Source organism: Emys orbicularis, chromosome 1, assembly GCF_028017835.1.
Source record: "Emys orbicularis isolate rEmyOrb1 chromosome 1, rEmyOrb1.hap1, whole genome shotgun sequence".
NCBI lineage: Eukaryota > Metazoa > Chordata > Testudines > Emydidae > Emys > Emys orbicularis.
Window position 1 is genome coordinate 34,632,770 of NC_088683.1, and position 24,338 is coordinate 34,657,107.

At 40.9% G+C, this 24,338-nt stretch overlaps 1 protein-coding gene across 1 annotated transcript in view; it reads left to right on the forward strand.

Annotated features, from left to right (window-relative positions):
• Nucleotides 1-24,338, forward strand: part of TBC1D22A (TBC1 domain family member 22A) — a 456,657-nt gene that overhangs the window by 197,230 nt on the left and 235,089 nt on the right. The window contains exon 10 of the mRNA XM_065417476.1: nucleotides 22,250-22,325. Within this exon, the coding sequence (XP_065273548.1) occupies nucleotides 22,250-22,325 (76 nt within the window). The remainder of the gene's footprint in view (nucleotides 1-22,249; nucleotides 22,326-24,338) is intronic.

Below are 24,338 nucleotides of genomic sequence, written 5' to 3' on the forward strand. Positions count from 1 at the left end.
GGGGCTTGTTCACCTGCACATCTACCAATGTGATATATGCCATCATGTGCCAGCAATGCCTCTCTGCCATGTACATTGGCCAGACCGGTCAGTCTTTACGCAAAAGAATAAATGGACATAAATCTGACATCAGGAATCATAACATTCAAAAACCAGTAGGAGAACACTTCAACTTCTCTGGTCACTCAGTAACAGATTTAAAGGCGGCAATTTTGTAACAGAAAAGCTTCAAAAACAGACTCTAACGAGAAACTGCTGAACTTCAATTAATATGCAAACTAGATACCATTAATTTGGGCTTGAATAGAGACTGGGAGTGGCTGGGTCATTACACAAATTGAATCTATTTCCCCATGTTAAGTATCCTCGCACCTTTTTGTCAACTGTCTGAAATTGGCCATCTTGATTATCACTACAAAAGTTTTTGTTTTTTTTTCTCCTGCTGATAATAGCTCATCTTAATTAATAAGCCTCTTAGAGTTGGTATGGCAACTTCCACCTTTTCATATTCTCTGTATGTATATATATCTTCTTACTATATGTTCCATTCTATGCATCTGATGTAGTGGGCTGTAGCCCACGAAAGCTTATGCTCAAATAAATTTGTTAGTTTCTAAGGTGCCAGAAGTACTCATGTTCTTTTTGCAGATACAGACTAACACGGCTGCTACTCTGAAACCTAAATTCTCTGTAGTATCTAAGGTCTACAGAAGACTGACTATTTTTTTGGGTAAAACTTTCAAGATGGCCGAAGATTATCATCACAAGATACTTGAGACCCTAAGTCTCCTTGAAAATTAGGGTAAAATTTTCAAAGTGACTTTCTCCTGCAAAATATGCTTACTCTGTTATGTCACTTTTTCTACTCACACGCATCATTTTCCCTTCTTACTCATGATTATGTGCATCTCAGATAAAAATGGTATATGAGAACAAAAAAACTACAGTCTGTGACCTGTATGTTCAGCAACTTCAGTAATTAAAAATGTCATGTTTGAAGGGTGTGAATTTTTATTATAATATAACAAACAGAATACCCCCTCCCCCCAGAAAACCCAAAACTAGCATCTATTTCCACTGTACATAAAATAATCTGAATAATCAAATACATTCAAATGTGTTTTTACACCAGATAAGTCAACATAAGAATGGTCATACTGGGTCTGGTCCATCTAGCCCAGTATCCTATCTTCTGATAGTGGCCAGTGTTACATGCTTCAGAGGGAATGAACAAAACAGGGCAATTTTGAATGACTTGTTGTCATGTCCCAGCTTCTGGCCATTGCAGGTTTAGGGATACCAAGAGCACGGGGTTGCGCTGCTGACCATCTTTGCTAATAGCCATTGGTGGACCTTGTGATGGGTTGGGTCACAGAAACCCCCTTGGGACTGCCACCTGATGTGCCGAGACTACCTCTGAGCTAGTTTTCCCTGCCAGCTTGGGACTTCAGAGACTTGCTTGTTTGAGCCAGACACGCTTGCCTGCTGCAAATACAGGTCCAAGTGTGAACCACGTCCCCCACAAGCTTCAGGCTTAACTGAAAACAGCTTAAGAAGTGCTCCTGTATTCAGCACTCAGATACCCAACTCCCAATGGGGTCCAAACCCCAAATAAATCCATTTTACCCTGTATAGAGCGTATACAGAGTAAACTCATAAATTGTTTGCCCTCTATAACACTGATAGAGATGCACAGCTGTTCCCCCCTCCTCCCCCCCAGATATTAATACATACATGTATTAATAAGTTAATTAATAAGTAAAAAGTGATTTTATGAAATACAAAAAGTAGAATTTAAGTGGTTTCAAGTAAAGACAGACAGAACAAAGTGAATTACCAAGCAAAATAAAATAAAACGTGCAAATTTAAGCCTAATACAGTAAGAAAACTGAACACAGGTAAATCTCACCCTCAGATGTTTCAATAGGCTTTTTTTCACAGACTGGATGCCTTCCTAGTCTGGGCCCAATCCTTTCCCCTGGTACAATTCTTGTTCCAGCTCAGGTGGTAGCTAGGGGATTTCTCATGACTGCAACCCCCTTTGTTCTGTTCCACCCCCTTATATATCTTTTGCACAAGGCAGGAATCCTTTGTCCCTCTCTGGGTTCCCACTCCTCCTTCTAAATGGAAAAGCACCAGGTTAAAGATGGATTCCAGTTCAGGTGACATGATCACATGTCACTGTAATGCTTCATTACCCACTTGCCAGCATACATGTATAGAGGAAGACTTGCAAGTAAACAGATACATCTACAGTCAATTGTCCTAGTTGATGGGAGCCATCAAGATTCCAAACCACCATTAATGGCCCACAATTTACATAATTACAATAGGACCTCAGTTATATTTCATATTTCTAGTTTCAGATACAAGTGATACATTTATACAAATAGGATGACCACACTCAGTAGATTATACGCTTTGTAATGATACCTTACAAGAGACCTTTTGCATGAAACATATTTCAGTTACATTATATTCACAGTCATTATCATATTTTCATAAAATCATATAGAGTGCAAGTCACAGACCTGTCCTCCATGAATTTATCTAATTCTTTTTTGAATCCAGTTATATTTTTGGCAACAAGTTTCACAGGTTGAACATGTGTTGTGTGAAGAAGTACTTCCTTACGTTTGTGTTAAATCTGCTGCTTGTTAATTTCATTGGGTCACCTCTAGTTCTTATGTTTGTGAAGGCATAAATAACACTTCCTATTCATTTTCTCCATATCATTCATGATTTTATAGACCTCTATCATATCCCCCCTTAATTGTCTCTTTCTAAGCACAGCAGTCCCAGTCTTTTTAATTTCTTCTTGTATGGCAGTTGTTCCATATCCTTAATCATTTTTGTTGCCCTTCTCTTCACTTTTTCCAATTCTGATCTATCTTTGTTGAGAAGTGCTATCCAGAACTGCACACGTTCTCAGATTAAATAGCTTATTGACATGACTGAGAAGTTGAACTTATTGAATTCTGTGTTTTTAAAACCTGTCTTAAAGGAGAGGCAGCTATCTGTCTCTTGTATTGAATGATTGAAGATGGCCCTAAACTGCAGTTCAGAGATGTACTTTGACATTCCGCTTGGTGTTTCATAGTTGTAATGAGCATTCCTCTGATGGCATAGTATATTAATACTGAGAATATTTTCATGTTATGGATGGTCACAGGAAATATAGAAAGTCTTCAGAGAATGAGGATTAGTGTCTTTTTAAATGTAGAGATTTTAGGACTGGGCATTACAGGAAACATTTACAATTTTTTTTACACTCGTCCTTCATCACAGAGGTAATAGTGTGACTGTACACACATAAATTTCTACTCGGAACATCTCTGCATGTCTCATACCTGTCCGTATTTTTACTGGTGGGTGTCATGCTGTCTGGAGTGGTTCACAACCATGTGTGCCAACCTCAGGGCAGATACCCCAAACTGGTGGTATGTTTTATAATTAGATTTCACCAACCCAGTAACAAATGTAAACTGCTGGATCACTAACAGTCTTACCATGGAGTCACAGACGGTCCCCTTGGTCATTCCAGTCTATCTGGCCACTCAGGCAAGCTGGATTTTGTGATAAATGGTCCAAAGATCACAAAATATTCAGGTTGCTCCCAGTCCCAAGAGATCAGTAATTTATCTCATAATCAGAGCCGTAATTAGGCATTTTAGTGCCTGAGGCGAGCAACCATATTTGTGCCCCCTACCATTTTTTCTTCAGTTTTCCACCAAATTTTTCTACCCCCGCAGCTTTGCGTCTGGGGCGGCAGCACCACTCGCCCTGCCCTGGTTACAATCCTGCCTCAGATCAGCTTGTACTTTAGATCTCACACCAAAGACAATGCCTGTACTAACTAAAGGTTTATTAACTAGGAAAAAGAAATGAGTTAATTCCAGGTTCAAGCAAGCATATATTCACAAACGAGTTTCAGTCGGTAATTCAAAAGGTGACAGTTGTAGTAATCTGTCAATTCAAAACGTCTTTCAGGGCTAACCTATGCCAAACAGCATGGGGATCTTTGTTTAATGTTTAGGAATCTTTGCATCTCATAATCCAGACAGTATGAAAGAGATTCACTTTCTCCTTGTCAGTGATTTTTATCCCCTCCACTCCAGAGTCCAGACTGATGGGACGAGTTCATGCATAGGTCTCTCCTTCCTGGAGGGAGTTAGGAATGCAGTCAACAGGGCCTCTGTCCTTTGATGCTAGAAATACCTCATTTGCCTTTAATGGGCCATCTTGTAGGAAGAACAAACCCTTGAATTAATGCTTCTTTTCCTGTTTGAGTTGCAGTTACAGAGGTTTATGATGCAAACACTCAATATAACTTTGGCTATAGAAGTTATAAGTGAGATCAATACATGCAGGATCCTACAAGCATTTTATAAAGTCTAAATACTAAACACCCTCTTATCAACTTAGCATTATCAAAATAGATAGTAGATGTTAACGCAGATAAGCAAAAATGGTTTCCAGCTGTGCATTTGTAAGAGTTTAGAGAGGCCTGGGGCCCTGGCATGAGCTGGCACCTGTTCTCCCGGTGTCACATTAGGAAAAAGGACCATGAATTAAAATAGATACATCCTGGTAGAAATTGTGGTTGTGCTGTTTTCAGTCAATTCTCTCTGCTTCTACACAATCATCATTTCATATACACAATCATTCATTTTATACAAAGCATATGTTTCTGTCAGTGTGCTGGATCAGTGGGTAGGCATACCTCTGTGCATGTTGTTTGCGTACCCTCTTTTTATTGCATGTAATTATGAATATGTAATGATAAACTCTTTTTTGTTTTTAAAGGTTGTGCAAGATCTTCAACACTAATGTAAATTTTTCTCTTCATCCTCTCTCTGGGATTTCAGTGCTCTTGAAACCTAGCTCTGACTTGGACTCAAACCTGAACCCTAACTTAAACTGGATTCAAATCCAAACATTGCCTCCTTCTTGGCACATTTCTAGTATGTGTTAATGCTGTAATGATGAGCGTAGACAGCAGCTCCACACAGTAAAGTGGCTATAGTTTTATCTTAGTGTTAAGTTGTTGTCACATATGTTATGTAATTGTACAAGTAGGAATAGGCATAAGTAGGAAGTTAAGTCCTGCTGGTGGTGCCAGAGTTGTTACTTGCGGTCTCCCAGTGGATATGTGATGATTATAAGCAAATATTACAACACTTCCTACTTTTTAGATCCTCTATCCTGAGTATTATTGTGTTAAACCTTTTTTTTTTTTTTTTTTAAAGATTGCCCATTGTGCCATGTGATTGGACTGCACATAGCACAATGGGCCCCTGATTCTGATTGAGACCTTTAGGTTCTGTCAAACACAAGTAATAGATTTAGAGCCTGTTTTTATAAGATATTGATATGTTATATGGCTAGTACCGATGATATTGTATTGTGTTTGGCGAGCCTTGCGATTAGAAATCATGCAGAACCTCTCCTGTAACTTAAGAAATCGCTACAAGTTTTAAGTCGAGTTTTATTAAAATTAACAGTTATGGAGTCCTCAAATCCATGTTATTCTGTAATGCAGGCCTGCACAACTCATAAAGCGGCGAGGGCCATATTACTCCAAAGAAAACAGCTGAGGGCCGAAACCCCCCGAGCGCTGCCAACCCCCGCCCCCCCCAGCACCACCCAGCCCCCCCGAAACACAACACCCCCCCCAGCGCCGCCCGTCCCACGGAAACAATCCCCCCAGTGCTGCCGAAACACCCCCCCCCCCCCCCCCGCGCCACCTGCCCCGCGGAAACAAACCCTCCTTCCCCAGCGCCGCCCCACCGAAACAGCAGTATTAAACCTCGGTAATATGTTATAGCGGGCCCCTAAGGTAGTATAGTTAAGGTAAAAGAAAAATGTCTTTTTGCTAGAAGTAGAATAAGAACTTCCCCCCACTTTGTAAACAATTGGCCTGTTGAATGAATGAGGTGTGAATGAGGAAGGCGTGGAAGGCAGGCACCTCCAGACAGCTGCAACCCTTGGAGAGGGCAGGGCCGGCTCTAGGATTTTTGCCGCCCCAAGCAAAAAATTTTTTTGGCCACCTCCCCTTTCTTTTTCATGCCCCCAGCCCCACCCCAACTCCACCCCTTCCGAACCCCTTCCCCAAATCCCCAGCACCGCCTCCTCTCCCGGCGTGCTGCATTTCTCCCCCCCGTTGCTTCCTGCGGGCCCCCCGTGACCTCCCGCCCTAGCTCACCTCCGCTCTACTTGCTCCCCCGGGCGTGCCGCTTCTCCCCCCTCCCTCTCAGGCGAGGGAGGGCGGAGAAGTGGAGCAGCGGCGCGTTCAGGGGAGCAGGCGGAGCGGAGGTGAGCTAGGGTGGGGGGGGCGCAGGAAGTAATGGGGGGGTAGAGGAACCGCTCCCCGCTCCAGCTCACCTCCGCTCCACCACCACTGCCTCCCCCGAGCGCCCGCCGCTCAGCTTCTCCTCCCTCCCAGCCTTGCTGCGCGAAATAGCGGTTTCGCACGTGACAAGCCTGGGAGGGAGGGGGGAGAAGCAGAGCGGCGGCGCATTCAGTGGAGCAGGCAGAGCGAAGGTGAGCTAGGGTGGGGGGGCGCAGGAAGTAACGGGGGGTAGAGGAACCACTCCCCGCTCCAGCTCACCTCCGCCGCCTCCCCTGAGTGCTCCGCCGCTTGACTTCTCCTCCCTCCCAGCCTTGCTGTGCAAAACAGCTGTTTCGCGCACGGCAAGCCTGGGAGGGAGGAGGGAGAAGCGGAGCGGCGGCGGCATGCTCAGGGGAGCAGGCAGAGGCAGAGTGGAGGCGAGCTGGGGCGGCGAGGGCACTTTTTCCCCATGCCCCGGAGTCGGCACCTGTGATGGCCGGCGCCAGAATGCCGCCCCTAGAAATGTGCCGCCCCAAGCACCTGCTTGTTTGGCTGGTGCCTGGAGCCGGCTCTGGGAGAGGGGATGGGAGTCAGACCAGATCAGTAGAACAGGTCAGCCACCGACTCACCACTCGCCGCCTCCTCAGCCCCCCTCCCCCGGCTCACCTACTCACCACCCGCCACTGCCTGCTCGCTCGCCTCCTCAGCCCCCCACCCCACCTGCCCCCCCGCCACTGCCCGCCCACTCGCCTCCTCAGCCCCCGCTCCCCCGCCACCGGCTCACCTGCCTCCCCTGCCACTGCCCGCCCACTCGCCTCCTCAGCCCTCCACCTGCCCGGCTCGCCTACTCATTCCCCGCCACTGCCCGCCTGCTCGCCTACTCAGCCTCCCTCCCTCACCCGCCGCTTGCCTACTCACCCCCCCCGCGGGCCGCACAGTGAGCCCATCTACTCAACCCCCGTGGGCCACACAGTGAGCCCACGTGGGCCGCATGTTTTGCAGCCTGCTGTAGTGGATTTGTTGGATGAATTGCAGCGTGTACTACTGAGTATCTTCAAAAAGATTCTGCCTCCAACACAGGTGTATTCCAGGACACTGTCTGATATTTCCTATATAATACTATGATTTCTATCCTAATGTCTTTAGCTGCCAAGAAATCTCTTAAGTAAGGGCAAAAAGTCGCCTTTGGAGGAGTGATACCATTGACATACAAAATAGTCGTCAGTATCTTAAGTTTTCTCTGGTTTTCTGACTTTAAGGAGTCATAAGATGAACCAACAGTTGTCAGAGTTAAAAGAGAAGTAGATAAGAGCGTTTAAAATATTCATTACCCTTCAATATGAAAATTAAGATCATGTAAAGCCTTAAAGGCTTTTGTTCTTCTGTGCACCTGTGATGGTGAGAAAGGGTTAAAGGCCTAGTTAGTCACATTCACTTCACCTGGGTGGTAATTAAGTAGTTACTTGTCAGCCAGAGAGGTTAGGGCTAAAGAAAGATCAGGTGATAACTCAATAGACACCTTGGTCTTTTATAAATAGACTTGAGAGAGTTCTGTCAGGGGAAGAAGCCACAGGGATCAGACAGGCAGGCTCGCTTCTCAGAAGGACCAGAGCACTGAACACTGTTGGAGGCTAGAGGACTCAAGAAAAGGTAGGTTGGATGGGACAGTGCTTGATACCAGAGCTGGAGAAAGGCAGTTGAACTACAGGAAAGGGTTCATCACCAGGCCCAGAAGATAAGTTGATTATTTGGGACTTTCAGCTGCACTTGAACATTTTGTTATCCTGGAAAGGGTTTGAACTAGGAGCTTCTCAGTCAGAGGGCTGAGTGGCATGCAAAGGCAGATGGCCTGGGAGGGTGCAAGGGAGATGAAAATTCCTGCAACCTTTCACTCTGACACAAGGAGACAGTCTGGTGGTGATTGTGCACTACTACAACACCAAGTGGGCCTGATTCTGCCAGGGGCTATGAAATTTGCATGGTACTTCAAAATTTGTGTCTTATTACTTGTATTATTTTGTCCTCAATTCAGTTTAATTATCTGATAATATTTTCTTAGTCTATTCCTATAAAACCTATAATAGTGCAAACAGTCTGTTACATGAGGCATAAATGGAATAATTTATAAATCTGATTGAGTCTGACCTATGTGATTTTAAGAAGGATACATTTTATTTTTTGTACATGTGGAAAAAGGAATAGAATCATAGAATATCAGGGTTGGAAGGGACCTCAGGAGGTCATCTAGTCCACCCCCCTGCTCAAAGCAGGACCAATTCCCAACTAAATCATGCCAGCCAGGGCTTTGTCAAGCCGGGCCTTAAAAACCTCCAAAGAGGGAGACTCCACCACCTCCCTAGGTAACGCATTCCAGTGCTTCACCACCCTCCTAGTGAAAAAGTTTTTCCTAATATCCAACCTAGACCTCCCCCACTGCAACTTGAGACCATTGCTCCTTGTTCTGTCATCTGGCACCACTGAGAACAGCCGAGCTCCATCCTCTTTGGAACCCCCACTCAGGTAGTTGAAAGCAGCTATCAAATCCCCCCTCATTCTTCTCTTCTGGAGACTAAACAATCCCAGTTCCCTCAGCCTCTCCTCATAAGTCATGTGCTCCAGACCCCTAATCATTTTTGTTGCCCTCCGCTGGACTCTTTCCAATTTTTCCACATCCTTCTTGTAGTGTGGGGCCCAAAACTGGACACAGTATTCCAGATGAGGCCTCACCAATGTCGAATAAAGGGGAACGATCACGTTCCTCGATCTGCTGGCAATGCCCCTACTTATACAGCCCAAAATGCCGTTAGCCTTCTTGGCAACAAGAGCACACTGACTCATATCCAGCTTCTCATCCACTGTGACCCCTAGGTCCTTTACGCAGAACTGCTACCCAGCCATTCGGTCCCTAGTCTGTAGCAGTGCATGGGATTCTTCCGTCCTAAGTGCAGGACTCTGCACTTGTCCTTGTTGAACCTCATCAGGTTTTTTTTGGCCCAATCCTCTAATTTGTCTAGGTCCCTCTGTATCCGATCCCTACCCTCTAGTGTATCTACCACTCCTCCCAGTTTAGTGCCATCTGCAAACTTGCTGAGAGTGCAGTCCACACCATCCTCCAGATCATTAATAAAGATATTAAACAAAACTGGCCCCAGGACCGACCATTGGGGCACTCCGCTTGAAACCGGCTGCCAACTAGACATGGAGCCATTGATCACTACCCGTTGAGCCTGACGATCTAGCCAGCTTTCTATTCACCTTACAGTCCATTCATCCAGCCCATACTTCTTTAACTTGGCGGCAAGAATACTGTGGGAGACCGTATCAAAAGCTTTGCTAAAGTCAAGGAATAACACATCCACTGCTTTCCCCTCATCCACAGAGCCAAGAATACTTGACTATGCAGTGGTACATGTCTGTTCATATGAAAAACATAGAACTGGCTTCATGCATTCATTATATTAAAAATAAAGATTATAAAACTAAAAAGTGAATATTTTGTGTGGTATTTTCAGTCTATTTTTGTAAATTGTATCTATTACATTTTCATCGAGAATTTGTTTGTGGATATTTTGTCGAACCCGAAGAGGTGAGAAGTGCTGTAGTGTTCTTCTTATGCTTGGCTACAAGTATTATTGAAGTTGTTGACAGGTGTACTTTTTAGTTTTAGCTGACTGCTTTTCTCCTTCAGTGACTACATTAAAAGCTGTCTTTCAGTTTTTTTTTCCTTTTCAGTACTTTTTCCATCTCTGCAAAATGCATTCAGCCATCACAATTTTTTTTTAAAATGTTCATTTTCTTTAACCAAAAAGCCATGCAGAATCTGACAGTTCAAAATAGAAAATATACCTGATAATTAATGGTTAGAGCAACTGAAAGCTCTAATAAGGCACATGTATTCATCATGTATTTAAAGCATTGCAGTAGTGACAGTATAGTTATGCTTCAGAAGGCACATTAATTCTAAGCATCTATCTTCAGAAGCTAAAATCTTCCTCTATTTAACCATTTTTTTCATTATCTGAGCACAGAATAATAATTTTGATGTTCTAAAAATATTATTCAGATGATTCTTTAAACTAGACTAAATTTGGTTATTTAGTTTTTAGAAATTAAAAACCATCTCACGCATATGGTCCTCAGTACAGAATGTTGTTTTCCAAGTTTGAAAACACTGGCTGAGAAACAGTATAAAAAAATTAAGGAAATAGTTTACTGTGCAGGTTCAGTATGTTATTTTCCTTTGCTTGAGTAATTATACACCAGGTGCAGTTCCCAACCTATGCTTGTTTTTCACTTGTTGCTCCTTTGCACTTGGATAATTCAGGAGGTTGAAAAGAGGAAAATCCTTCAAACTTGGCATGGACTTAATCATCATGAGGACTAGGGCCTTTGACATGCTTAAAGCAATGTAAGGTTAAAATAATCAAGCTACTATATAGACATTAAATAAATGTACATAACAATAGTTTTCTAAGTCTGTTTACTACATATTCCATTAGCTTCTACTTTCTTTCTAGTACACCATATCATCGGGCTGGGACTCTTGCCATTAAAATGGCAGCTTTCGGTTAGACACCGTTCACAGTCATGGAAATACTATGGTGATGGGTGCTTTAAAACATCTAAGGCTATTTGTACACTATAGAGCTTATAGTGGCACAGCTGTACCGATGCATCTGTGCTACTGTAAGATCTCATGTGTAGCTGCTCTGTGCCAATGGGAGGGAGCTCTCCCATCAATATAATTAAACTACCCCCAATGAGCGGTGATAGTGATGTCTGTGGGAGAAGTTCTCTGGCCGACAGTGCTGTGCATACTACCACTTATGCCAGCAAAAATATGTTGCTCTGGTGTGTTTTCTCACACCCCTGAGCGACATAAGTTTTGCCAACATAAGTGGTAGTGTAGACTTGGCCTAATTTAGAAATATCTTTCCCAGTGACATTACCGAAGAAATATTTCAAAAGTCTAGTTGTCAACGCTGAAGAAGTATCATGTATGGCAGTTCAGAAATGTGTGTGAAAATTTGGGGAAAGATGGGAGCAATTTAAAATTTGTTTTTTTTTCTACAAAAGTTATTAAAGATTTTACTAGTTATAAAAAAGAACTCAACAAAACCATAGTTCAGTACAGAAAAGTACATAGAAAAGTTGCCTTCTGCCAAGTTTGGAAATTGAATTCAACAATTCAGTTGTGCAACAGAGGGATTTTAGTCTTGCTTCAACTGCAAATCTCAACACAACTCTATGTAGTCGCTACTGACAGCTCCATAATGATGTGCAATATTACTGTGGAAACAGCTTTTGAATTCCCTGACTTTTGCTTGCTTAATTTCTAAATCTTAGTTTTTTAGTGTTAGTTTTTGCAACATAAGTCATTAAAGGACTAGGGATAATAGAATGCACTTTACACTTACGTAGAATCCTTCCTCCACAATATCACAGATCCCTTTAAAAAAAAAAAAAAAGTCTATTATGAGACAGAGAGAAGGTAATTTCTGTAACATTGTCCGAATAGAGGGAAGGTATTGGGGAACTAAGGATAGTTCCAGATAGATGAGCCAGCACCAGTGAGAGAATTACGCCCCACAGTGTTCGTTTACAATGAAGTAGGTGGGTAAGAGGTCAGAGAGATAGTGGAGAGCAAATTAACAATTTTGATAACCAATTGTTTTGAATTGGATGCTGAGATGGGTGGAGTAAATGATAATTTGAGTGAGGGAATAATGTGACTAAATCATTATTGACACCTTGACATGTAATTAGTAGGGGATCATGAAGACTGAAAAAGGGAAAAGATACAGAAGCATAATATATAAAGAAGTTAGGATGTCCGGTGCAGTACTCCACAGGAAAGATATATGGTGATCAGATAAATGGAAAAGGACTTTAAAAAGGGGTTTGTTAAAGGAATGAGCAGGGGGGGCAGTTGAGGACTCCTATGATTGGTACGGCAGGGAGCCAACCCTCCATTCTTATAGCCCGCCGTAACCCTCCTACGGGGGGGAGGAGATGGTATGGTCCTGGCAATGGATTTGTTGGAGGGACCTGGATGGAAAAAGAGGGGGAGCTGGTGGAAGCCTCCCAGGTATGGTAAGGCCCTGGCAATGAATTTGCTGGAGGGACCTAGATGGAAAAAGAGGGGGAGCTGGTACCCCCCCCCCGGGGTAATTACAGAATAAACATGGGGTTACCTGTGCTGTACACTTTTATCTGCCGGGTAGTCCTAGACATCTAATAATAAAGTTGCAGCCTGATTATCCCCTGTCCTTCTTTTGGTATAGCCAGACAATATATATTTGTATACTTCATGTCTAATACTAGAAAAAGAATAAACTGCTTTTTTTTTTTGTAGCTGCACATCTGTAGTTTGGATATATTAAAACATTCCTAAATTTGTTTGAAGACTCTAAATTGTGCCATGTTACCTTAATAATGACTGCATCCATAAGGAATAACTAGACATTTTCCATTTATTGAAGTGGATAGATTTTGAGTTCAAAACTATCTATACTGAAGTTGTTGTTGTTTTGGTTTTAATTATTTAACTGGATGCCATCCAGAAATTGACTTTCTCTGATAAACTTGAAAGGCACTTTGTTGTACTAACATCTTTTTCTTAAGTGCAAGTTGAAAGCTTTCTTCACACAAGCAGAAATGCAATAAAACCAACGCAGAGAAATTTTTTTTAAATTGAGAAAGTTTGTTAAAAATATCTGTTCTTATTTGTGGTGCTGTTGGTTGGCCTTTGATCTCTAAAGAATTGACTTAAAGTTTGTCAGTAACAAGCACATACAAATAGGAAACTATGATGAGACCACCTGCTATATCCCACAGTTTCACATTTCAGCATGTTTTGAAATCTGTGCTTTAGAGAGAAACTAATATTTGGAGTAGCAGAGATGTTTAGGTCAGGATGCAGTGCCAGTGCCAAATATGTTGATGGAAGTAGTTAACTACAGGCTGGTACTAGGTAAACTTGACTCAGTGCACCACTATTAATTTCCTTAATTAATACTCAGGAAAGTAACTCACTTTAATAATAATAAAAAAAAAAAGAAAAAAAACAACTCACCAGTCCCACACTGAAACCTCCCCCAAATTTCTTTGTGTATGTTTTCCTTTCATTACTGGTATGCAGCCCTGCTAGTAAAATAAATATAAACTAATACTTAACATTTGTACTGTTATAGCACGGATTGGAATGTCAGTCTTTTCCATACTCGTTAAATATGTTATTTCTTGAGTCAATATGTGATTTTTGTCTCCAATGCAGGAATGTATCATTGTTACAGAAATCTAGCCTCACGTACAGGTTACTGTCTATACATCTGTTGTGCTGTTAATACAGATAATTGTTTTGTTCACCTTTATTTGTAGTAATGGTTCCATCGCACAGCTAGTTGTACAAACTAATGTACTAATTAATTTGAAATATTCTTTTACAATATGGGATGATTTAGTTGGGAATTGGTCCTGCTTTGAGCAGGGGGTTGGACTAGATGACGACCTGAGGTCCCTTCCAACCCTGATATTCTATGATTCTATGATTGTTTAACGGGAAAAGCAAATAAAAGTCTACCAACTGATATACGTCTTGACATTTCTTTCTTCAAGAAATACCTTTGCAGTTCCTCATATTTGGGAATAGATATGACAGGGGTCTCTGTGCCTAGAAAGTAGTGCCATGCCCCTTGGATCTGAATGTTTGGCCTTTGGATATTTAAGAGACCATGGGTCAAATTGAACCTGCTTTCTTTAGTCCTGATCTGCACTTATGTTGGTTAGGGGTGAGGATTTCTTTTTTTTTTTTTTTAACTGACCTAGCTATGTTGCTATAAGTCCTAGTATAGATCCAGTTATACCAGCAAACAGGCCCTTTTGCTGGTTTAGATTGTTTTGTTCAGGAAACTGGTATAAATTATACTGGCAAAAGAGTTATTTTCTTGATACAAACTGTATCTGCACTAGGAGGGTTTGCAAACATAGCTATGATGGCAAACCCTTTCTAATGTAAACAAGGCTTATGTGTAAGGTTGGAGTAACAATAATGCACAGCCTCATGCTATGGAAGTAATTTTAGAATTACTTGAATTACAGTTTTCTAGCCACTGTGGAGGTTGGTCTCATGCAGAACTGTTAACATAACACATCTTCGTTAGTAGTAGTTTTCTAGCAAAGCTGGCTTTCATCTTGTTTTACTCCTATCTCCCCCAGTATGGCTGCATCCTAACCCTTTCATTTTGCCCAGTGCTGCCCTCTCTCATACCTTTGTTTTTCCTTAATTTATATCATCTATATCTCTCTTTTGCCTTTCTCCATTTTTCAGTAGATTAGGTCTTTAAAATTATGGAAAAATATTTGAATGTTTAACTTCTTACGCTGGACTCTTGCTTCCTAAGTATTGTCTTCTTAATCAGAAAGTGGCTCAAACTGCAAGTCGATTTTAAATTTTGAAGTATTCATGACATATACCGTAAAAGAGGAAGAAAAAGAAGTAAGAAAATTCAAGGATTCTGTATACCACATTAAAAATAAAATCTATAAACTAAGATTTCTTATTCATGTGGCTCCTATTCATAATTAGTCCATTTAACATTAGAAACTATTATACTAAGTGAGCAAATGTTTGCTAGAACACAAGGAAAAACATTCATTGTAATGTATGCATTTTGTATGTAAACACTAAAAACATACATTTTGAAAACCAAATGTGAGCATTTGAGATTATACGAATTATTTATATTTACAATTATAATTGGTTTTCAGAGGGAGTTGTCTTGGAATTAAAAGGTTCTAGATTTAAATCCTATGTCTGGATTTTCCTTTCTTTGCAATGTTGCCACTTAGTATAGTACTTCACTGTTAGAGATACAGTTCTTCAGATGAAATGCTAACCAGAAAACGTTGTTGCTTGTCTCTGGTGGCTTTCCATGTGGGAAATTGGAGTATGTAGCTCTGTTCCAAAATTTTAAGGGATTATCCTTGTGTTCTGGCCAACATTTGCTCACTTAGTATAATAGTTTCTAATGTTAAATGGACTAATGTATGGCTGGTCTGTTTGGCAACACAGTTACCAAACTACCAGTATCTAATATATCACTTTACAAAGCACTTTGGAGTTCCTTGAAAATGAAAGGTTCTGTACAGAACTATATTTTAATTTGATAATCTGCTTTAAAGAGCAGGATTGTTTTAAATCATCTCTCATTCAACTACAGTGAATTAAACCTTGAATTTTGGATCCCATCCCCACATAGTTTTTTGGGGGAGGATCCTATGCTGAGGGATGGTACAGAAGACAGAACTTCATGCTCTATAACCAGAGTGTTCTTACTGGGGAGGGGAGAAACCTAAGGAACCAGCACGTACTTCCATCTTTTGGTAAAATTATTTGTCATTTTCTCTGGCCTTTGGTGGAGGTTCATCTTTTTCCCTCTCCTGATGCTCTGACAGGTTTCCCTTCAGTTTTCTCTGTGTTGCACTCTCTCACTCTTAACACTCTCTGCAGTGCTCTTGATGGTGTGCCTGCCACAGCACTTGCCTTTTGGTTTCTGTGTCTGTAATTTCCATTGTTGAAGCACCAGAGAGAGCTTGCATGGCCCCTTAGTGCCCTTTCTGGTGCCTTTCAGTGGCCTGCTAACAGCCTTCTGCCTCAGATTCAGAGAAAACAGATTTCCTGCCATATCCTTGTTCTGTCTTCCTCCTTCATGGACATTACCTTCTCCTGTGAAAATGCATTTTCCCACTCTCATTGCTTCTCAGTTCTCAGTATGGTATTAGGAGAACCTTGATCTTTGTGTTAACACTTTGGATGTGTTTTCAAGCTTGTGTTGAAGGGAATACATTCTTGAGAATCTGATTCTGTATGGCAACCACTGGGTAGAAGGAATGGGATAATTTTCATGAGCGGGAGCTCATATTGCACCCAACTTTTCATTCATGGTATCTTTTCCATGCAGGCTGGCTTATTTGCAAACTGTTGGTTCTGGGAGAATGCAGTCTGGTCTTTAAAATCATTGGCAAAGTGAGGCACACCAGATTTTGGAAACCTTCATACGAGTTCTCAGACTCTTCAGTCCTAATGACCTCCTTTGCAACACTTCTGCTGCTGCCCAAAGTACTGAGGAAGGCAGTGAAGACATGGCAGTTGTGATTTTGCGGATTTGATGGTGACCCTGCCACTCTTGGTTTTCAGACTGAATATGCCTAGCTATGCCCTGTGGGTACTTCCCAAGTTCCTTTACTTTCATTCTCAGGGGCTTGTGCTCTGCAGTCACATTCATCTCAGATTGGCTATGGGGGTCTTGAAGCTGCATTCTCACTGAGCATGACCAGGCTGGTAAGCTTTTTCATGAGCTTATGAAATGTCATTTGTCTAGAGCACCCTTCACTTGACAGGCAGTGAGGATTTATTTCCCCATAACTCCATACAGAGTTATCAGAATACCCTGGTTTCTTTTCAGATCATGTACATCTTTCACCTTTGACTAAAGACTTGTAAGGAGAAGAACAGTTGAGTTTATACACAGTTTCTTGAGGTTTCCCCAGGCTTTTCCTCTCTCAGGAAGCTGCCTTTGGCTGCAAGATTCTGGTAGTATCATACAAGGTAAACCCACTTCCTGGGTTAATGCACTGTTGTCAGTCCTTACAATGTTTCTGTCTGATTTTCTGTCTTTCTAATATAAGGATTCTTATAAATTTCTGCATTCAATCTCTGAGTTTTGCCTTTAGCTATAATAGCCACAGGCTGCCCTTAGAAGGATGAACACCATGTCCATTTGGCCTCTGCAGGCGAAGTGAGGCTGCCCTCACAAAGGGGGGCACCCTCTCCCATTACAGTCAGTGGCACTGAAGCCACAGCCAGCACTTTAGCAAGATGGATGCCACATCCCACTAACGTTTCATAGATTAATAGATTCCAAAGGCAGAAGGGGTCACTGTGATCATCTAGTGTGACTTCTTGTATAACACAATCCATAGAACTTCCCCAAAATAATTCTTACAGCATACATTTTAGAAAAACATCCAAGCTTGATTTAAAAATTGCGAGTGATGAAGAATCCGCCATAACCATTGGTAAATTGTTCCAATTGCTAATTACCCTCACTGTTAAAAATTTACACCTTATTTTGTTTGAATTTATGTAGCTTCATCTTTCCGCCATTGGATTGTGTTATACCTTAGAGCCCATTATCAAATGTTTGTTCCCCATGTAGGTATTTATAGACTGTAATCAAGTCACCTCTTAACCTTCTCTTGGTTAAACTAAGTAGATTGAGCTCTTTGAGCCTATTACTATAAAGCATGTTTTCTAATCCTTTGTTCATTCTCATGGCTCTTCTTGAATCCTTCTCCAGTTTATCTACATACTTGATTTGTGGACCCCAGAACTGGACACTATATTCCAGGAGTAGTTATGCTAGTGCTAAATACAGAGGTAAAATAACCTCTCTACTGTTACTCAGGAATCTCCTTTTCATACTACAAGGATAGCTTTAGCCCTTTTGGCCGCAATGTCACACTGGGAGCTCATGTTCAGTTGATTATCCAGCATGGCCCCAAATATTTTTTTTCAAAGTCACTGCTTCCCAAGATAGAGTGCTCCATCTTGCAAGTATGTTCTACATTCTTTGTTCCTAGACATGTACAATTATGCTTAGCCATATTAAAACTTGTGTTGTTTTCTTGTGCCCAGTTTACCAAGTGATCTGTCATCTTCTTTATTTACTCCTCCAATTTTTGAATAGTTGGAAAACTTTTAGTGATAATTTTATGTTTTCTTCCAGGCCATTGATAAAATGTTAGATAGCATAGGGCCAAGAAGCAATGCATACAGGACTTCACTAGAAACACACTTGCTCGGCAATCATTCCCTGTTTACAGTTACATTTTTAGAACTATCTGTTAGCTAATTTTTAATCCATTTAGTGTGTGTCATGTTAAATTTATATCGGTCCAGTTTTTTAATCAAAACATACGGGATTAAATCAAACACCTTGCAGAACTCTAGGTGTATTACATCAGGACTATTACCTTTATGAATCGAACTTCTAATATTTAAAAAAAAAAAAGCAAGTTAGTTTGACAGGATCTCTTTTCCATAAACCCATGTTGATTTGGATTAATTACATTACCTATCTTTAATTCTTCATTAATTGAATGCTATATCAGTTAAGGATCAATGTTGGACTGACAGGCCTATAGTTACTTAGGTCTTCCCAATTACTAGTGAAATGGAAAGTATGTTCTTGTCATATGATATGGCTACACCTGTTTTTTTCCCCACATACAAAACAGAAATATTTATTGAACACTTTCTGAATTATTATTGATATTTCTCCAATTTTCATTTAGCGATGGACCAATACCATTGTTGGGATTATTTTTATTCCTAATATACTTAAAAAAAACAACCCTTCCTTCTTATTGTCCTTCACTATGCTGGCTATAGATTTCTCCTTGTGTCTTTTTGCTTCCCTTATACATTCCCTACAATTCCTGGCTTCTGATTTATATTCATTAATATTAATTTCCCCTGTATTCCATCTATTATATATTACATTTTTAATCACTGTCTTCACTTCCCCTCTAAACCAGGTTGGTTTTGTTAACCAATATGCCCTTCTTCCTCAATTATGGGATTGTAGCTTTTTGGCCATCCAATAGACAAAGATGGATGCCATCTCCTGCTATTTCCACTGAGACTAAAAACAGGCTGCCCCGAGGGACGTTGAGAGTCAGGCATGGGAAAAGAGAATGTGGGTGTGCTAGGAATGGGTACTGTGAGAGTATCGGAGAATGGCAATATATTAGGGAACAGGGCAAATAACTTTGAGGAATGTGGAGAGCAGGAGGCTTGCTGTGGGCATGCAAAGAAATGGGAGGTGGGGCATGGAGGAGGCAGAGTGAGGAACCTACAAGTAAATATGGAGGAAGTGGGTTGCCGACAGGATGCAGGGAAATGTTGAAGGCCAGATGCAGTGTAATGTAGGGTGTCGGAGGAAGAACGAGAAGGGAAAAGGAGGGCTATATGAGAGGCATTTTTAGTCAGATTTTTTTAAAGACAGGCTCATGATTTTTTGGGTCTGACTTATGATTTTTTTTTAACATCTGGGGTTAGCAGCACTATTAGTGCTGGCTACATCTTCTGTCTGGTCCTTTATCCCTTGTCATAGGATGGGAGGAGAGAGAGATGTATGACAAGGGAAAATTACTGGTTATCTGTTCATTGTAGTCCTCTCTTCTTCCATCCTATCCTCCTCTATGCTGGATAATGTGCTGGTACTGTTTTATTATTTTTCTTACTATTTTGCGTACTAATTTTTATCTGGAAATGTCTCTAATTAATGGACGAGTGTAATCTGCAGGGTGAGAGTGGGACTTCACAAATCTGTACCTCGTTTTCCAATTGGTGGCACCATAATAGTATTGGGACCTCAATTCACTGTTTTAGGGTGGGCAACAGACTACAGTACCTGTAAGTAATTTTCCCTTGTGAACTTCTGAATTTGCTTTTTTCAAATTAGATTTAATATTTGTAAAATTGAGGACTAGTATAGGCTATAATCCTACATATTTTAAATAGGTACTATGTAAACTTTCCAACACACCTCTGCCAATATAGCTGATCTGTAATATCCATTTTAGTCCAGTTCTTGATTTCTGCTGATCAGAGGCTACTAATCATGCTGATTTGTCAGATTGTTTTTTTGGTAGTTGGGAAAATGCACACTGATGAACAGGTTCATATAGTGTCCTTGGGCTTAATCCAAATCTCGTTGAGGTTGGTAGAAAGAATCCCATTTACTTCCATGGAATTTGGATCAGGCCCTTAGTGAGTCTACTCAAAATGAAACCCAGGTTACCAGAAAAAAATGCATTTACTTACTGCATATTGGGTTTCTTCAGTTCACTATTATCCACAAGTTAGTAAACTTTGTTTCCATATTCTGATGTGTTCTACTCGTATAAGGATTATTAAACACAAATAATGTTTTAATATTTTTGTTCCGTTTTAGGACATTATAGATTTTAAAAATCTAAATTACACTTTCTACATTTTTATAAACCCCATAAATGTAATTTAATAAATTAATGTGTATGCGTCAAAATAGTATTTTTTTTAAATAAATACTGTTAAATGTTCAACACTGCATTAATGCAAAGTGAAGATTACCCAGCTGAAATCAACATAGGAATGGAAAGATTAGCATTCCAACAGCAAGGGTGGTTTAATTAGCATGATTTTGGGATGGCTACACAGCTCACCAATGGCATGTTGCAAGTGAGTTATGCCAAAATATCTTTTACACCATATCACCTCGTTAGATATTTTGTGTATGCCACATTTTATAGGAAAACAATTTTTAAAATGTTTGCATTCTTTTTAAAAAAAAAATGTGTTGGTACTGGGGTTTCTTTTATTCTCTCTTCATGTTTAAAATCATGCCATAGTATCATGAGTCTTCCTGTGCAGTGGCTGTGAGATGAAGAATGCTACTAAATATTTAGATATTCTACAATGTATTCAAATAACGTTGCTCTACAAAATATTGACAAGCATAGGTATGGAGGGGAGAGTTTCATCTCCTCTTCTGTGGTATAACTAATGTGTGGTATTCCCTCTACATAGACTTTCAAGCTATTCATTCTCAATACATCAGAACTCACATCTATACAACTACAATAATTTGCATGACCATTTGCCATTGTTGTACTTTCAGATCAGGCATTTGCACATACAAATATTCAGTCTATCTGCACAATTGTGGAATTTGCATGTTGCATTTGGGTTCACAATTTTACCTGTGACCAGGCCTGCTGACAGCAATTCCAGGTCCCTGGGCCAGGGCTGTCCCTATGGGGGTGTGAGGCCTGGGGTGGAAGTGACGAATCCATTACTTCCGGGGCCGACTGTGCTGGCCAATCTTGCTGGCCCATGGGGTCCCCAAAGCGCGTGGCCCAGAGCGGTCGCCCTGATTCTCCGTATCCTAGGGATGGCTCTGCCAAGGGCAGAATAGTCAGTGGGCCTCCTAGAACAGTCCGCTTGTAATTTGGGCAGTGCTGCGCCTGCGCTGTCTGATGCCCAGCGAGCTGCCGGCTGCGCTGCTGTCGTGCTCTTCCGGCATGTCAAGGGCTTTCACATGCTTGCCACCACCAGTTCCACCCTGTGCGCCTAGGAGCCCTGCAGCCCACCAGGGCGATTTAAAAGGGCCCGAGGCTCCTCGTTGCCACCACTGCTACTACAGCAGTGGCGGCAGCAGCTGGGACCTCCCGGGCCCTTTTAAATTGCCCAGGCCCCTGGGCAATTGCCCCCTTTGCTCCCTCTCCCTCCGCCCCATTGGTGGGCCTGCCTGTGACTTTTTGGGCTCGTGGGGGTAAATCTTCAACTAGTGTAGTTTGTTATAACTCCATTGAAGTGGGGTTATGATTATTTCTACCAGCTGAGAATATTCATCTAAGCTTTTGAAGATCGAACTCTAATCCTGTCACTAGTTTAGGGCTGAATTCTTGCAGTTCCTGCATCCCGGACCAGTCTAATTGTGGGGTAAAAGTTAATGTTTTGGTGAGATAATAGAAGTCTTTAGAAGGCAGATTTTTGTTATCTGCTCAGAGGTTTAGAATATTAACATAAATTCCAGTGGGGATGGATTAGCGAGTGAAGTACTAGTGAGGCAGTCAAAAATGAAAGGTATGCCACTGGACCTGGAGATCACCACTACATCTATGGAATGTGATTAATTACTGATTATTAATAATAAATATATAGAAACAGAACTTTCATTTTTTTTAAATGCCATTGTCCTAATCTGAAAAGTTTATATTAAACAAAAATATGTGGATTTAAATAAGCAAATGAAAAGTCTTCATAATTTTTGCTATTATGTATTATTTATATGATATTTTCCTCCTTAGGATAACTACACCTTTGCACAGCCAGGGATTCAAAAGAAAGTGAAAATGCTGGAAGAACTTGTTAGCCGGATCGATGGTAAGTCTTAAAAGCTAACCTAGACTCTAAATGGTGCTTCATTGAAAGTCTTTAGTTAAAAGCTTTGTGAGTAGTCTAGCCAATATCAGTGCAGTTATCTACCATGAGAGTGTAACACAGCCTTTCTCAGGCGAGGTGTCATACTCAATCAACTTGTGGCATAGTGGCCTTTGCAAGATCACTGTTGTGTATCATTTAAAGGAAAGCCACTAGAGCATGAGCCACTTTCATTACTTTTTATTAAGGCAATATAATCAAAATTCAATGGCAATCTCTTTGCAGCAGAGTAATGGCCACATACAAAAGGCAGCCAGCATTTATTTCACATTAAGCTCAATGATTGTTGTAATTCAGCAGAGTCACAGTGGTTGTTTATGGTTGTCCTTCGGCTCTATGTTTTGTTCCTTTGTGCATCGTTTTGCTATCAAGAATGCCTGAATTATTTCTCTGTGGAATCCAATTAATTACTAACTCTGGAAATAACATCTTTAATATTATAGATAAATTACAGTATGTTGCAGGGATAATTTTAGATTATGCTTTCATGTTTTAGCAGGGAACTTTGAAATATTTTCTACCTTCATCCTTAAAATAATTCCCTTTATGAAATGCTGACTGTCGTATTGGTATAGCAGAGTTTAATTAAATGAAATTCAAGAGATAATGCCTTGCCCATTCTAAACATATTCTCCTGGTAATTTGTTAAATTAATGAACAAAGCATTAACAAAGTGATGCCAAGCAGAACTAAGCATATATTTGTGACACAACCCTGTCAATGATGGGAGAGAAAAAGAAATGTTATTTCTTAAATAGCTTAATACTGAATAATCTTCTTGAAAAGATGAATTCTTTTTTCATTATACATATTGTAATCTTTTCTTGCACCAGTGTTAAACTTGTTTGCACATATTTACATTCTGAATACTTGACATGTCTCTGTGTACCTTATTAGTGTCATAACAAAGAAAGGTTAATGATAAAATTAGTAAAGGTGGATATTAAAATACTTTTAATATTGACAAAATGAGGGAATGAAAACCAGTCTTAAAAAGGATAAATTGTTTAGGAGACTGTGAAAATGTATAGTCTATTAGATATATGTATGTAATAAACTTTGGGTAATATACCAAGTTAATTTATCAAAATGTTAGTGGATTTAGGTGGGAATTTCAGTTTCTTCTTCAAGTGATTGTCCATATGTATTCCACTTCTCATGCAAGTGTGCTCCATGCTTGTGAAATCGGAATCTTTTGAATGCCAGTGTCTATTGGAGCCATGCCTGCATCCTGCATACCCTACAGTCCTCTGTAGCCAATGGCATAAAGGTTGGGGATTGGCTCAGCTGCCTTTTAGTTCTTTCTTACTGCCCATGATACTTCTTCGGCAGGGCCCATATCTCTGCACTATGCAATTGGCTTTTATTTACCTAGTGTTGTAGATATGATTTTTAGTATAGTTAGATTAATATAGTTTTTAAGCTTGTTGGCATGCAATAAAAAGGAAGACATCTTTTAGATAGAAGGTGCTCTATCCACAGCTGCCCCTGGACCTGGCAGAGTCAGAATCTCCCAGTTTTAAATCCTGTCCCTTTTGCAAGGCAGCTATTCTTATTAATGATGGAGACTGGAAGTGCTGCTTCTGTCCAGGTGGAGCACATACACCACTTGAGAGCTCAAAGGGGGAATCACTTCTAAAAACTTTTCCTCATGGCAAAGTCCATGAAGGCATCCTCCCAGCCGATTGAGAAGATGACTTCCAAACTGTCACTAACTGCTTTGGTAATTCTTGGGTCCACTCCCAGCTCCAGACTTCAGTCCTCCTCAAGAAAGTCTCATCCATTCACTGTGGAATTGGCAAGAGCCTCCTTGCCCTCCTCGATAGTGTTCCAAGGAGACAGAGAGAAAACAGCACAGGTCACAGCGTGATTGGAGAGACAGATCTCCCCAGTCTACTTTGTGCTGGCGAGGAGGCAGTTAAATGCAGAGATTGGGTTACCAGATGGCCTTGGTGC